The 16,912-nt window shown below is 32.7% G+C and overlaps 3 protein-coding genes across 4 annotated transcripts in view; 1 reads left to right on the forward strand and 2 right to left on the reverse strand.

Moving 5' to 3' along the window:
* Window positions 1-419: 419 nt before the first annotated feature.
* On the forward strand, window positions 420-4,914 carry LOC126968737 (U3 small nucleolar RNA-associated protein 6 homolog). The gene is made up of 9 exons (XM_050813849.1): window positions 420-459; window positions 535-653; window positions 820-1,132; window positions 1,336-1,527; window positions 1,633-1,830; window positions 2,319-2,423; window positions 2,496-2,702; window positions 2,775-2,960; window positions 4,490-4,914. The coding sequence occupies exons 2-9, from the start codon at window positions 562-564 to the stop codon at window positions 4,898-4,900; spliced, it is 1,704 nt and encodes a 567-aa protein (XP_050669806.1). The 5' UTR covers window positions 420-459; window positions 535-561; the 3' UTR covers window positions 4,901-4,914.
* Window positions 4,915-4,955: 41 nt separating this feature from the next.
* LOC126968935 (mitochondrial carrier homolog 2-like) lies at window positions 4,956-6,102 on the reverse strand. The gene has a single exon (XM_050814162.1). The coding sequence runs from the start codon at window positions 6,052-6,054 to the stop codon at window positions 5,167-5,169; it is 888 nt and encodes a 295-aa protein (XP_050670119.1). The 5' UTR covers window positions 6,055-6,102; the 3' UTR covers window positions 4,956-5,166.
* A 2,643-nt stretch (window positions 6,103-8,745) lies between these two features.
* The window catches only part of LOC126968274 (axotactin), a 56,445-nt gene continuing 48,278 nt past the window's right edge, over window positions 8,746-16,912 (reverse strand). For both annotated transcript variants that reach the window (XM_050813181.1, XM_050813174.1), the window contains exons 24-30: window positions 15,541-15,744; window positions 15,269-15,462; window positions 14,699-14,851; window positions 13,409-13,525; window positions 10,613-10,745; window positions 9,165-9,274; window positions 8,746-8,860 (exon numbers count right to left, since the gene is read on the reverse strand). In XM_050813181.1, coding sequence (XP_050669138.1) covers window positions 8,762-8,860; window positions 9,165-9,274; window positions 10,613-10,745; window positions 13,409-13,525; window positions 14,699-14,851; window positions 15,269-15,462; window positions 15,541-15,744 — 1,010 coding nt within the window. In that variant the 3' untranslated portion in view covers window positions 8,746-8,761. The remainder of the gene's footprint in view (window positions 8,861-9,164; window positions 9,275-10,612; window positions 10,746-13,408; window positions 13,526-14,698; window positions 14,852-15,268; window positions 15,463-15,540; window positions 15,745-16,912) is intronic.

Below are 16,912 nucleotides of genomic sequence, written 5' to 3' on the forward strand. Positions count from 1 at the left end.
AGTCAGAAACAGAAGAGAAACTCGCTTGAGTTATGTATTAACACTGAATTAAATTATTTGAGACCCTGGACGGGAAAATATAACTAGAGACTTGGCTTCTGCCTGATAAACTGATATACTTCTGAATTTCAAAACAAGAGACTTGGCTACAGCCTTTAAAAAAAATATGATAGGACTTGACATAATATTGCGAAGAAACTGATATACTTCTGAATTTCAAAACAAGAGACTTGGCTACGGCCTTTAAAAAATATGATCGGACTTGACATAATATTGCGAAGAAACTAAAAGAAAAAAAAGCAAAACGACGAAGAAATGGCTGTATGGGCTTGAACCCTTTGCCTGTCCTAATATTGGACGAAAAAAATCAAAAAAAAAAAATTGTTCAAACTTCAAAGATTTAAATCGTAGGTAAATACTGCGTTTATACTCCCATGCTCGTTTGTTTTGAATTAACAGGTTATATTATTGAATAGTTGATTTTTAGTCGTTCTTACATTCGAGCTTGTCTTAAAATATATAAAACTTAATTAGTTTTTTAGACGGTTCAATTTAACCAAAATGGCAGAACTAGTTAATCAGCGTATTGAAGCAACAATAAATGAACTCGAGCAAATGAGAAGAACAGAACTGTATGATGATGAGGAACTAAGGTTAGTTTTCCAGTAAATAAAGTTACTTTTTGATAAATTACTTAAATAGAAACTTAGGAATTTATTTATTAGAGCAATGTGATTTCATTGTATTTACCATAAATATACTTTGCCAGCGTATATACCTTATTCAATACCTACTGTGATACTAAAAGTTTATTTTTAGAGAAATAGCACGTAAGCGGAAAGAATTTGAATATAGAATTCAAAGAAGGTTAAAGGAAAAGGATGATTATGTTCAATACATTGCTTATGAATTAGCTTTACTTGAAGATATAACATATAGAAGAAAACAAATTAAGATGCACGAAAAGCTAAAGGATATAGAATATGCAATAGCTAAACGTTTGAATAAAGTTTTCAAGCAGTTTATAATGAGATACCAAGATGATGTGGAAATTTATTTTGAATATATCAAGTTCTGTAAGGCTGTTAAATTTGATTTTGCTGCTGCAGCTATTATTGGTCAAATGTTGCAGGTACCATCTGGATTGTTTATGACATATTTTAATGGAATTTTTGTTAATTGCCCGCTGAGTTTGTTGCACCCATTCTTCTCGGGTCTGAGGCATTCATATCGGAATGGGTGGCAGTTTTTTGACTTTCAATAAGTGATTTCACATCCTATTTTGAATAAAAATGTTTGAATTTGAATTCAAATATAACATTTTAAATTTTACAGATCCATGGGGATAAACCAAAAACATGGCTGCTGGCTAGTTTATATGAAACTAAAGTTAAGAATAGCATAGAAACTTCCAGAAGTTTTTTACTTAAGGGGATTCATAGACATCCAGAATCCGAAGAGCTGTATAGAAATTTGTTTGAAGTTGAACTAAAACTTGCATTTAGTGCTGAAACTGATGATGAAAAGGTTGAATGTTAAATGCTTATCTTAAGATGGTCTTTGATTTGTAGGAATAATAATATGCCATATATTTTAAATTAAGGTTGAAAATCTTACATAAATTTATTTCAGGATAAATGTATAAAAAGAGCTGAAGTTGTTTGGAGGAACGGAGTTAAAAATATCCCAGACTTGAAATTTTTATTCCAAATTTGTGATATTGCATTGACTTATGACAATGAGACTGTGATGAAGTCTTTAAAAGAGGAAATTTGGAGCAAAAGAGATAACAAAGATGTTTGGTCATACATTGCCATGAAAGAGCTGCAAGTAAGTAGTTACTTACTAAAGGTAGCAGTAGAACTCAATTTTCAGATTAACAATGCATCTTCTCAGAAAAAAAATAATTTATATTGATTTTTTGAATCACATCAGATTTTTCCTATAATTCATATCAGAGTTCATCACCCTCTTAAAAATATTGTCATTTATTTTGCTCTGTGTACAAACAAGACTGTTTAAGCAGTGTTTACATCATCCACCCTCTAGTTCACACACATCTAAATGGGACAGAAAAACCAACACTAGAAACAACTCTTAATGAAGACTACTTAAGAATACCTTTAACCCCATCCTTTAGTACCCTTATGAAAAACTGTTACAGACCTTCTTATCGTAAACCAGTGCCAGACTTCATATTATAATATGTATAGAGTTGGCCCAATATAAACTGTGCAAAAATTACATGCCCGATTATTTTATACATATTTTACAGATTTTATTTTGCCATGTTTTAAATACTATGTATTTATTTATAGGGCTTTCATTGGGAACAAATAGATGATACTATAGATACCAATCATCTCAATTTTTCAAAAGAATTGAACAATTTTGTAGTACTTTATGAAAAAGCTTTGGAACAGGTAAATCTTAAAGACCATATTATGTATTATATTCTGTTCTTATATTGCTTGTAAGTAAATGTTATTTTGCAGTTTCCAGATGAAAAGTTATGTACTGAATACATTCATAAGTTACTTGGCTTAAATGACAGCATTTGTACAGATCTACAGAAGATTGCTGTTGTAAAGCGAGCCTGGGAACATGGGCATGCAAACGGTTTACTGACAAATGATATGTACTCTTTTGGATTCACCTTTTTAAGATTAGAAGATGAAATAAAAACAGAAGAATTCATGCAGGTTTGTTATTTATATTAAAAAAATATTTTTACTAATGTCACAATTTTATCCATAAAAATATTATATCAACAGATACTCGATACAGCCCTAGTAAAGAATCCTAAGTCAAGAGTTTTATGGGAAGAAAAACTGTTGCTTAGTAAAGACAATGAAAATGAGATGCTTTCCATACTGCAAGATGCTGATAAAACTCTGAGAGGGGAGGATTTAATTTATCTTTGGAATTTCATGTTGGATAATATTGAATCAAATGTTGTGGTAAGTATTTATTTTTAACTTATTTACATCATGATAATGATGAAATGAAGTGAAAAATTTCAATAAAGAATAATTCCATAGAGCTCTCAAGAACTCCAATTATTATTGTAAAGATTGATTGCAAATAAGATAATCTAATCATAATCATAAGCAAAATCCAAAAATACATCTTAGAAACATTGTTTAAATACAAGCAATATTATCATAATGATATTAATAGAGTGTGTCTGTGTCCAAGCACAGCATAGACAGATTGTTACCTGCAAAGGAAAATGGATTGTTTGATATAAAATAATTACCAGGGGCTAGAATCACATCTAAACGACTGACTAGAAACACTTCTGTGATTTGTATGCTATTCATATGCTTGTCCTATTCTGAAAATACTCTGGTCTCTACTTTAATGTGACATTGACAAATTTGTGGTATACCTTGCACAGAAGCCACAGTAGGAAGAATAGAATATTTAACTCAGAACATATTGAGAAATAGGCATCCCTCTTTTAGTTTATCAACGGAGTCCAAAATTAATGGGATTCAACTTTCATGTGTTTCACTATTCTGTTTAACCTAAATAGTAGTCATATAGATATCAATAATATCTTATCATTTTACTGATAAATAAAACAATCAAACATACCTTATGTTAAATGGTACCTATTACTATGGTTGGAATACCTATGGTTAAATGATTTTTTTGACCACATCCTTATTTTGAGTCTTTCAGTCTAGAAAGCCACTATAGACTATATATAATACATGTAAGGTGGAGTTGAGTGAGTAGCATGTTTACAAGAGACGGAAGATGTGAAGGAGATATTGATAGGAGAGTGACTGCAGGAAACTGTGAATGGAGTGCTGCTTGCCTTTATGAACGACCGACTGTGCCAAAAGAGGTGTGAATGGAGTGCTTGTCACATTGATGTACAGAAGTGAAAGTTGGGTATGGCAGAAGAAGTATAAAAGCTGAATTAACACAGTTGAGATGCAGTCACTGCATAGTATGTGTGTTGTGAGGCTGATTGTCTTGATTGAGCAATTCAGTCGCCAATTCATTGTCAGCACCCGGATCGGAGAATATGAAGTATGAAAAGAGTAATGAATGTATAAGATGTGAATGAGGTCTGTAAGGAAAGAATAAAGTGGTGTTCTGTTGTTTCTGTCCAGACCAATGGGAAACAAGAGTGAGTGTGTGTAATGAGTGCATTTTTTGAAGTGAAAACTTCTTTAGCAGTGTTGAGCACTTTTCTTGGGATGGGTATAAAATGTTAAAACTTGCGTCAAGACATGTCTCTGATATGAAGTGTTAATTTTTTTATCTAATATTAATTGAATTTTTGTATTTGATAGCACATTAAATGAATATAGTATTTAACCACATTAATGCTAGTACTTTTATACTGATAAATAAAGCAATTTGTGAGAATATATTCACTAACCAAACAAAAATGCACAACATTAATGTTCAAGTTTTCACATCATAAGTTGCATAATTATGCAATATGTTTAATATTTCTTAATTTTTGCAGTTTAGGAGTTGCTACAAGAAATTCCAGGCATGTGAAAATGCAATTGCCCTGTCATTGAAGCCAAAATTATTACAGAAAATGTATGAACATAATGGATTGAAGACTGCTAGGGAAGTTTATGAAAATTTTGTGAGAACACCTCCAACACAGAAGGAATTGCATAAAGTAATGATTAATATTGAGTTGGCACAAGAAAAACTAAGTTTAAAACATGCAAGAAAATATTATGAATGTCTGGTCCATCACCATGGAAGTGACCATGTAGATGTTTGGCTGGAATATATTAGTTTTGAAACAAATATGGGTAATGTCTCGGCTATAGCTTCAATTCATAGAAGAGCAATTGCTCAGTTAAAAAAAGATATAGTTGATGATTTCATAAAAGCCCAGGCTATAACTAGATTAAAATAATTTTGAGTATTGAATGGTTTTTTATTTACTACTCAGTTTAATATAAACACATTAATACTCTAATATCTTTATTTATATATAATGTTGACTCAACATTGAAAGTTTAACATGAATAAATTCACATAATACACCATTTATTTAGTCTGAATTATTTACATTTAACAATTGTATATCTTTTTTTTCTACAACAGCTAAAATATCTACTTTGGTGACTATGGAAAACTTAGTAAATAAAAGATAAATGCAAAAGTAGTTTTTTGTTATGATTACTGCATTGCTGCTATTGGAGCAATGTAATACCTAAAGATAAGAGAAGATCCTCTTTTGTGCTGTTTGTTTCTTATCAAGTCTTTCCAGCAATGCTGCCATGAGGGATAGTTAGGCATCATTGGTGGGTTTCCAGCCTTCAAACTACTCCCTACAACAGCCATACAAGTTGACACAACCATTGTTGGATATGTCAATGTGCTGGTCACAAATGTCAAAAGAGGAACTGTATAGTATCTGAGGTCCTTTGTTTTCACAATATATTTGTTTACATAGTAAGCCAATACTCCAGTAAGGGCTACACATGTCCAATCTCCAAGCAACTTGGGTATGACACCATGAAAGAATCCAAGAAGACCATCATCTCTGTATATTGAAACAATAGCTCTCACTAAAGAACTGTAGTCTTCCTCCTTACCAATAAATGATGCCATCATTCTGACAGATATAACATGGAATGGATATGACACTATTACTGAAGCGGTGTGCATGATTATATCGCGCCGACCCAACTTGTAATAATCTTCAATCTTGGGTTCTTCATCCGTAACAATATTAGGAGGATCGTCAATTTCAGGCAGATCAATACCACACGCATGTATCACTTTTACAGATAGTTGACTAGATGCCACCAAACCGAGAACTCTTGCTGATAATCCTCTGTAACATCCGAAGAATCCGTCTGATTTCTTTATAAACTTAATATATTGAAAAACGTTAGGTAATATCATGGCAGGCCGACCAAAAAGTGTTGTGGAACGCCGCGGAGGTAAAGGCTCGTACCCCAGCTGAATAAGTATCTTTGCATATTCCATTGGATGGCATATTGTAGTAACTAATAATTGCGATGGTAGAGCCGCAATTTTTTCTTTTTCAATTTCGTCCATGTTATGACAACTTTCGTGAGATCTGCCGATTTTCTTAAAATAAATTCTGACAAGTGTCAAATGAATTTTGACATCGCACATATTCTTAACACAGACTACCCGATAATTCTGCATAGAAAGAGTAGTGAACTCGATAGCGCGAGGACAAAAGTACCTCAAAATAAATATAATATAATAATCCATTCTTTAATTAGGTACCTATGTAAAGGTTTTAGTGGAGTAGAATCATTATATAATTGTGCATAAAGGTGTTAGTCGTTACCAAATATAAATATAGTTTGTATTTATTTATAATTAGTGATTAGTATAAAATAAAGTAGGTATCAAGTATAAAATCTGTATGTCCATATGTATGCTTAGATCTTTGAAAGTGCGCAACGGATTTTGATGCGTTTTTCTTAATAGGTAGACTAAGGTTTAAATATAATATAATACATGCACAATATAGTAGAGAAACACAACGTTCTATTACATTAAGGACATATCATTTGCTGAAGGCGGAACAGTCAGTCGCACAGAGTACATTATATAATAATCAGTCTGGGTGTCTATCACCAGGTTTAAGTGTGCTATAAAAAAGTGCTCAAATAACACGTTATCGACGCAAAAAAGGCGGTGTGACTTATCAGCGGTAATTTTATTTATTTAAGATGGTCTAGCAAACAGCGTAAATAATTTAGTTAAGGAATATTTTTTCATTAAATAAGGTTCTCTCTGCTTGTCAGAATAAGACAGATGAAAGGACGCGACCAGCACACAGTAGAAATGAAAACTATAAAGACGCTCTTTTTTTAAAGGCCTAGTGAACAATGATTAGCAATATTGTATTTTGTGTACAGAGGTTCATTGAATATGAAAAGCTTACAAGAAGTGTTTTTGACACGGTATCACAGACGTATCGTTACCTAGTTTTAATTGATACTTATTTACATCGTAAATCTGAAAAGCGAATCTTTTTCAAATTTTACGTACACGAGATAATGTAAGAGAATTGGCGCCAGTTGGTAGTAAGAGAGAGTAGTGAAGAATTGTACAAACCCAATAAGCCGAGTGTCATTTGCTCGAATTATTTCATTTATTGATTTAAGCGTTTAAAAATTCATGCATAAAAATTATGATAAAACTGTTTTAACATTAAAAGTATTGAAATCTCTTTCGAAAGTCAATATATTATGTAGTCAAATTGAAGTACACACAAAAGTCCAATTTAGCCACATTTATAATTTGATAAAAACTGTCATACAAAGATCTGTTGATGTCCACGTACACTACCTACATATGCCAAAAAGATACCCTGGAAAAGATGTCTAAGTCTAAAAGACAAATTTTAACAATAGTTGATTTTAGAACGAGTGCACAGAACGAACCATTTTTATCCGCGACTTTTAGCTAATAGTAATGTCGAGGATAAAATGGTTTTGTGGACGAGTTATAAACTCTGCTTTTGATTGCGTGGAAATAAAGCAGTAGTACAACATGGACATTTTTAACAATTTTAGCAAATTTGAAGAAATTAATAAACGCACGAAAAAACAAGACCTGTTTCCCGCCGCTTTTTTTTAATCTTACGACATTGATATTAGGCTTGGGCTCCAGACCTATACAGCCTACTATTAAATTAATTTGTCTAATATATATATTACAGATATTACAGAAATTTAAATATATATATTTAAATGTTAATATCTTTTATGTCTTAAAAAAACACATGAGGCAAATAAATTAAAGTAAATATTATAAAATAACAAATTCTATCTCTGAACTTTTTATTGTGTTTGGCTGTATGGCTTATTTTCTTTATCTTAATATAGATTTATGAGAAGTTATGGTAGTGGATTTGTGCACAAAAATCGATTTTCTGCGGCATATATCGTGCACAAATAAGCAATTTCAGAGCATGAGAAGTGAAAATTAAATTTATTTTAGAGAACTTAACATTTTAATAACCAGGGCGTAAAGCACCCGAGTGTCTAGTGAGTTGAGTTGCTCACGAGTTTCATACGCACTCATTCAATGTAAATGGATTTTCAGCGGCATAAAATCTCTTTGTTGTTACAAAAAAAACTGTATAACCCGGTTAAATTGAAAATGCTCTGTTTACTCTCATATAATTTGCAGTTAGGTACTAACTTAACTTTGCAGGGATAATAAAACATTCTTGAGGCTGGAGACATTATAAACTTTATTTGTTGATACTAGTATCCGACCATCCGAGTGTTAAGCTCAAAATATTCGCTCCAACGTGAAGCTGTATGGGCTTTGGACTGAAGTAGAAAATAAGGTATATCTTGCATCATCATCGTGCAGATCTACGTGAATCGTTACTTTTCTAGTTAAATCTTCGGTATTTAGTGGCCCAAAAATGTATGTACTATTCGATCAGCAGGTAAAACGCCATAAATGGAGATAGATAGGTTAGTCACTCCAAAGAGATTCCAAGCATATACTATATACTAAGGAAAGCCCTAGACTAGAATCCTAGAGAAAACGCAACGTGTCCGCATCATTAATAATAGAAGTTTTACCTCCTATGCGTTCGCCCTAAAAGTTACACCAACAGTCACGTCCATTTCCTGAAGTAGAAAGTTATATAGATAAGCAGGTTAAATTAAGGCGAACATACTAATTATATAGATGCCTGCACCTTTTTCAAGTTTCACTTCTTAGGTTATGAAAAGAAAACCAAGAAAATAATCTTTAATTTTATTTAAGCATTTGAAACAAGTTCAACAGAATTTTCTTCATCTATTTTTTGTGGGTATAAAACTTGTGATGATCTGATATTCTCAATACTTCCTGCCGAATTCTGAAAGGAAGAAAAAATCAATAATTATCTACTTACAAATTTTTAATTTTATAAACCTAACATTCGAATTAGTCTATGACGGATGGTACCTATAAATCTCAAGTTGGCTATTTAAACTATAAATTTGTTTGTTCCTATTTTTTTTTTAAAAAAGAAGACGCCTCCTGAGTTTCTTGTGCCCGTTTTCTATTCAGGTCTGAGATATTCATTTCTGAATGCGAAGTTTTTAACTTTCAATAAGTGATTTCATATCCTATTTTGAATAAATATATTGGAATTTGAAAATAAGGTCAGTATATCTCACCTTATCATCATTAGACTCAACATCATCAGAACTTTCATCACTATCATCATTCTCTGATGGCTCTTCCTTCTCCTCTAGTGGCTCCCATGCAATGTCTTTATCAACTAAATCTTTAAGAAAAAAATGCTTTGTTTTAACATTATTAATTTTCATAGTAAAATATCTTTATTTTTTATAGATCTGTAACTAATTACACATTCGAGTTAGGTAAATTATATTTATCTACACCCATGCTTTTAAATCCTCCATTAAAGATTCTGAAACAGTTGGCTTATTACCAACATAAAAAAAACCCAATGTCGTAATAACCATTACATCATCCAAACGAGTGTTGTAATGTTGTACTGAATTTCATAACAATACTCCTAGGTTTTTTTTCGATCCCTTCATGCGCAAAGAGTTTCAACAAACAGCCACATATCTGTATGAATTTCAAAAAAAGAAACTTTTGTTTACGCGCGCCGTAAAAAAAAGTAGTTTACTCGAAACCCCGCCAATTTTTTTGAAAAAATGAGCGATTCAAGTTTTGACAGCACACCGCCGGATATTATAAACGCTGCAAAAGAACATAATATTCAAGTGAATTTTAATAATTGCTCTATACAAAATGTAAATTACTACTCAAATAAATAATTATTTCATGAATACTTAGTTTATTTGTATATAAACAGTAATAGATGATGTTAGATTACTACTAGGACTGGCTGTTTTAATGTTAGCAGTAAGCTAACTGTTTCAGAATCTTTTAGAGGATTCATATTCTGGGTGTAGATAAAGTCTTGTATGCAACTGTTGATAATTAGGTATTAAAACACTCATGTGATACTATTATCGCACTCGGCTTCGCCTCGTGTGATAAACCCACATTCGTGTTTTAATACCCCTTATTACACAACAGTCGGATAAATAACTATAAGTGCATATTGTGAGATAAATCTGTGATACTGCTTTCAGACGTCACGCACACACGTCGGTTTTGTCGCGAGGGGAATATATTATAAATTACTTAGATATCTATATGCTAGCTGACCTGACAGACTCTGTTCTGTACATAATAAATAAAATACTGTTTTTTTATGCATTAGTCAATAATATTTCATAACATCAAGAATTATTTTGTAAAATATGCTCCCTGTTGTTATAATAAAATTGTTTCACAGCATGACTGTCAAACCGTGCGTCAATAAATTCGATCATAAAAAAATATGTCCATACAAAACAAATATTGGAAATAAAAATAAGTATGGGTCCCAAATAAAAAAAAAACTATCCTATCTCTCAAATTCGACTAAACTGCACTCTATGAAGTAATCCCCATTAAAATCCATTCATTAATTTAGGAGTTCACTAGAAACAAATATCAGGAGGACACTGGATTTATATATAGGTATTAAGATATTCTTGTATTTCATAAATATGCAGCAACTGTATTAGGTAAGGTTTGTCACCTCTAAATCGTAGTGATCCTCTTCTCACGGTTGGCTTATCGTCATTAGTCTCCACAATGACAGTTGGTACTACATCAATCATAACTCCATTTGATTTTATGTCATTGTCTTTTTGTTGTTCTTCCTTATTAACCTTTAATATAATATTTCAATCAATAAGATATCAAAAGATAATTTTTATGGTTACGTACACAAAAACGTAACCAACGCCAAACCCTTTTACTGGGACAACACTGTCCATAGTCTAGGTGTATCTCATAAACCGCAAACATACATACAAAAAGTTTCATTTAACTGGTCAACCGTTTTTTATATAATAGAAATATAATATTTATTTACCATAGGGAGTGACAATAACATAACATATAACATAACGTAAAGGAGCTTTGACATGGAGAGAAGAACTGATAAGAAACTCCCAGTCCATTTTTCAAATCATATTTTTTTAATTTTAAGGTAGCCTGCGCAGAATCAGACAAGAACCATGCATCATTATCAAAGAAAAGCCTTCTTTGACAAAGAAGCTTTAATATATTAATTATTAATACTGTTCTGAAATGTCGATACAGTCTTTATATTATTTTTATTATTATATTTCTTGAAATTATGCTCAGTGAGCCTTATTATATTGTTTGATATTTTATAGTAAAAATTAATACCAAGAAGAGAGTATAAACTATACATGCATTAATTCAAATTAAATGAATTCAAATCACAATTTTTCTTCATTCAGTAATATTTTTTCTAACATACTTAATGTTCATATAATATATGTATTGTGAAGAAGGGTTAGGAAGTTTATCTACTTGTATTTTTTTTTTTTGGTCGCATATTATAAATTGCTCTAATAGCCCTCCTTTGGAGCACAAAAAACTGTAATCATCCGCAGCATTCCCACCCAATAAGAAACCATATATTGCTATGGAAGCTGTATTCACATCTGCAGTCAACTGTCTGATATTTTTAACGGCAAAAGCAGCACAACTCAATCTATTTGCTAAGTTACTGATATTATGTGGGCCTCATGTAATTTACTGTATAAGGTACCTAATGCTAAGAAAAACAGTCGAATCTACAAATTCTAAAAATAAAAATTTATGCTAAAAAGCACATAACATTTATTTATCATGCCTCTTTCAGTTGAAGAATGTGCTAGGATCATGGCTTTTCTGGAACTAGGCATCAGTATGCGTCGCACTGCAAGAATGGTGGGTGTGACGGTACGAACGGTCCAGAAGGTAAAGCGAAGGTACGAAGAGACTGGACACCATCTGAGGAGACCTTGTAATGGCAGACCCAGGTGTACCAGTGCCCGAGAAGATCGTTATATTATTTCCACTGTGTTAAGAAATCGCCACCAAAATGCAGTTGAAGTCCAGCAACAGCTACTTCAGACCCGGAGGGACAACATAAGTGACAGTACAGTGAGAAGAAGACTTGCTGAAGCAAATTTGAAACCCCGAAGACCAGCGAGTGGCCCAAAACTCGAGAGACATCGAGTAGCGAGACTGCGATACGCCCGTGAACACATGCAGTGGGATGAAGAAGAATGGTCAAGAATTTTGTTTGCAGATGAGTCTCGATTCTCGCTTTACACTTCTGATGGAAGGCGAAGTGTTTACAGGCGACCTGGTGAGCGATACCTTCAAGCCTGCATCTCAGAAAGAGTCCAATACGGTGGAGGCAGTGTACATGTATGGGCTGGCATATCTTCAGACGGTCTCACAGAGCTAGTAGCCATAGAAAATGGAACCCTCACTGGGCAAAGATATGCTCAAGAGATTCTCAATGAGTATGCAGGGCCGTATTTAGCAAATATGGGTGATGGATCGATGCTGATGCATGATAATGCCCGGCCACACACGGCTCATATCGTAAAAGAGTATATTCAGGAGGTCGGTATCAGCGTGATGGCTTGGCCATCAAGAAGTCCTGATCTCAACCCGATTGAACACGCCTGGGATGAGCTTGGGAGGCTAGTCAGAAATCGCAAACCACCACCTACTACCCTCAGGGCACTAAAGCAGGCCCTGGTAGAAGAATGGGAGAATATTCCCCAACATCGGCTCCGAAACCTAGTGTTCAGTATGCCAAACCGGCTCGAAGCTGTAATCAGAGCTCGAGGAGGCAATACCAGTTATTAAAAATTAAATAACATGTAATAATAACATTTTAGTTTACTAAACTAAAAATGTCTATTTTCACTGTTTTATCTTTTTTAAGTTAAAAATGTTACTAATGTATAATTTTAGTTTCTAAGAATTAAAGCCTATAAAATTTGCAACAAAACGGTTTAATCTTAAATCTCTACCTTCTATTGTTAAGAAAAAAATTTAATTTGAAAAGTGTGATACTTACTTTTGCAGGATTAATACACTGGGTATTCCGAATGGGTGGTAGTTTTTGACGTATAATATGTGATTGTAAATTCTACTTTGAATAAAAATATTTGAATTTGACCCAAAATCTATAAAACTTAAGCTTTAGTAAATGGGTAACCCTGTGGCACGCATATCTCTACATCGGAGCCTTTTGATTGTATAATATTATCCATGCAATCAAAAGCCTTCGAAAGGTCACAGAAAATAGCTATTTTGTATAAAAGGAGTCCTCCCAAGAGTCAAACACATGTGTAACAAATGCTATTTCAGCATCCATGGTTAAATTTCCTCTGGTGAAAAAAAATACTTTGGGTGTAGTAGATTATTTACCGTAAATTGTGAAAGCAATTGATTTAGTAGGTATTAGTTTTTCGAAGATTATACTAAACATCTATACAAATGTATAATATCTTACTTGTAAGAAGGTGACACTTGGTTCTTGTAGTTTGGTCGCCTTTTCTTTATTTCTCATTATATTTTCATCATATTCCTTTTCCAAGCGTAATTTGTAAGCTTTTTGGGTTCGCCACATCTATAAATCGTTTATAAAGGTTTAAATATTTCAATACAGATTTAATCAATCTTTAATTGTTTGTAAACGAATTATACTTATATCTATGTTTCACAACAATGCCCTCATAGTTGATTTTTTTTCTTAAGGTACTAGAAACACTGGTAATTGGTGATTACCAGTTATTATAGATGACATATCATTATCATAGGCTCCAGAGTCCAGAGGAGAATTAATATTCGGATCACCCTAGACAAACATCTCATCGGCAGCTCTCCAGCGATCACATAAGTATAATAAATTTGCAATTACTCACACATAGTTATGTCCTCATTAGTATGGGGAAGCCTTTCTATCAACATACCAAGTATCATTAAATCGGTTCAGAAGTATTTGCTCCTTAAGACAATAGGATGAAAGAATCTTTTATTGTGTAAGTAGGTACGTCTTATTTACACTAATTTAATTTATTTTTATTATTATCATTCTTTGTTAAAAATTTTTTTCACGCATGCACCTCGTGTGCGTAGTTTGCTGTAGGAGTAATCCGCTTCTTTCTGGCTTGCTTGACTTCTTACGAAAAAAAGTTCAATCCACAGTTCGGTTGAATGTGAAATAATAGCTTCTTTAGACAGCAATATTTCTTTAATAAGCATCAAGACAAAATAGAATCCCTTAGTTTTGAAGAATTGGATGGATTTAGTAGGTAAATTGCTCTTGATTGTCAAACGAAGAATAGGAATTTAATTTCACCAAAAAGGTTGCTACGCGCTATCGTCCATAATGGACAAAATAATAGTATTTTAAGTAAAAAAAAAGTATACAATTATTATTAAACTTTAACTGCTCGTTGTTGTGTAACCATTCGATAACGTTCACCCATAAAATAGGAGCATCTGCTATATCTATAGGTATCTATAAAGCATCACGTGAATGAAATAATTCAGATACATTTTGACAGTGCATAACATATTTTTACATTTACACGCGCGAACGATGATATTTTTTGTAATTGCTTTAATAAGGTAATCCTTTTTACATCAGTTGATTGTTTCAGTGTGCTGCGGAGGATAATTTTTGAAAACGATTGATTTGAGTCTAGCGATACGTTATATTATGATATTATCATGGCACACTTGACTTTGCTTTACTATGCAAGATAATTGAATATATGTAAATATAACTGATACTAACATGATATCCGCAATAGCATAGCCCTGAGACGAATATAACAATGAGTGATATGAATAATCTGTCGGTGCTCTCCTCCTCAGCATCAGGTTGGGTGTGGAGGGAGAGGAATGGCACCCGCGATGGTGGATCCTCGACCCAGGTCTTGTCTACACTCTGTGGAAAACATTCAAGCTTTAATTATTTCATTAATAAAATGATTTTAGCAATCACTACTAGTCAATTTAATCTTATAATAATTTTTCAAAACCTATTCTTGTCATATCTTAACTAAAATAAAGTATTAGAAGATTTTCGTTTACTAAAATTTCTTACCTAAATAAATCATGCTATAATAACTTTTCTGCAATATTGTCAATTATTAGGACTATCTTTACTTTTATTATTATTATATGAAAAGCAAATAAATAGGTACTAAGAACGTAATATAACCGCGAGAAGAGTCCGCAAGGTTGGCAAAGGCTAACCTTGGTCTTATTCCGATTATTAGTTTCAGAGTCAAAATACGATGCAGCGAAATGCTTCTTTTTTTGGCGCCTCTATCATTAAATCTATATCATCTAAGATACATACAATAAGAAAGCTGCCATTATGATTTGTTCCCAACTGGTCATGCTCTGGCCAAGCCTCATCAAAATCAGCCGAGCATTGCGCACTTCTTACACCCTGCGCATTTACTGCATTTACTTTTTCTGAGTCTGATCGAGTAAACAACATATACTCTTCCAATGGTTTCATAGTATAGTCATTGATTTCAACGAAGATATCTAAAAAAAATACCAAATTTTGAATGAAATTGTCCTTTTTTGTTGTAATTTCTATATCAGTTCGAACGTTTTACTTACTGGACAAACATCCATTATATCCTTTATATATCTTCAACCTTGGATCTGTCGTATTGAGTCCACCAATCTGCACCTCATTGGAACCGACATCAAACACCTCCCACAGGCCCTGTGCTGGCATCTTCTCTAGCGGTACTTCTATTCTGTCAATTAACAGTTTAGCTTCTTGTTCTACCCGTGTGTAGTATACCGTATGTCGGGCACCTAATGAAATTAAATCGGGATATAAAATATAACATGTTTAATATTTTAGGCTGAATAAATTAAAAATTAAATTTCAATTCGATGAGGAGATTCGCAACAAAATTAAGCCGACAAGATTTCAAAACATAGTAGCAGTGTTATGGATGGTCAATGAGAGCAGAAAGTTCTTTCTTTGTATAATCATGCCACTACTTCTGATTAAATCTCAACATTTTCGTTGTCGTGGTGGTAAATGGTAAAATTTTCAGCTTTGCCGATCATGTAAATTTTTAACTGAATGAATAATTGATTTTAAGGGTTTGACTGGTAAAACAATGACAATCGCTAGGGCTACCTTATCTTACCTTCCGGACAGGCGGATTTGAGGGTGTGGGAAAGATGCGTCGGTATGGATCATTGATTTTTTCAACATTATAACGATATCGTTGATCATCATGTTCAAGCATTGTTGCAATATTTCAATTAGTTCATAAATGATAAGCATTAGGTAGAATCAAGATATGAAGAATATTTTTGTTCTTGTACGTGTTTTCCCGATTAGATTGCAGTGAGCAAATATCACACCAATACACAGCATATATTATGTATATACAAATATAATTAATAAAACTGAAGTGTCTTCTTGTTTTATCAAAATGGCAGCTTTCTACTATAATGATATATACCATTACTATACCATTCATTTTAGTTTTGTATGAAATCCAATCGAAACACTTAACGATTTCATTACACTTTTTTCTATTATACATAGTTTAAATTAATACAAATGCTTACATATTACTACCTATCTATTTTGTACCAGCTAGTCTCCGACTGGACCGATATTGACAGGACATTGAGTAGTAATCTAATTTTTATATTGATATCGGAATCGGTATTGGTATTGATATTGGTTCAGCGCAAAAAATTTAAACCCATCGAATTATGAACAAAATTCCGATTGATCCAGCGAAGTCACGGATACTGATAAATTATTCAAAGATCATTTTACTATAGGTACCTACTACAGTAAAATACTGGACTAAAAAACCAAGTTCATTTCGTCAAATACATAAAATTATTTGGTTGTATTATATATATTAATTTTAACTAACGACACAAAGCCTTAATTTCACAAATATTTGTTGACTTAAATTTGTATAGAAGTATTCCGACTTCTGTGTATTTA

Source organism: Leptidea sinapis, chromosome 1 (genome assembly GCF_905404315.1).
Source record: "Leptidea sinapis chromosome 1, ilLepSina1.1, whole genome shotgun sequence".
Lineage (NCBI taxonomy): Eukaryota > Metazoa > Arthropoda > Insecta > Lepidoptera > Pieridae > Leptidea > Leptidea sinapis.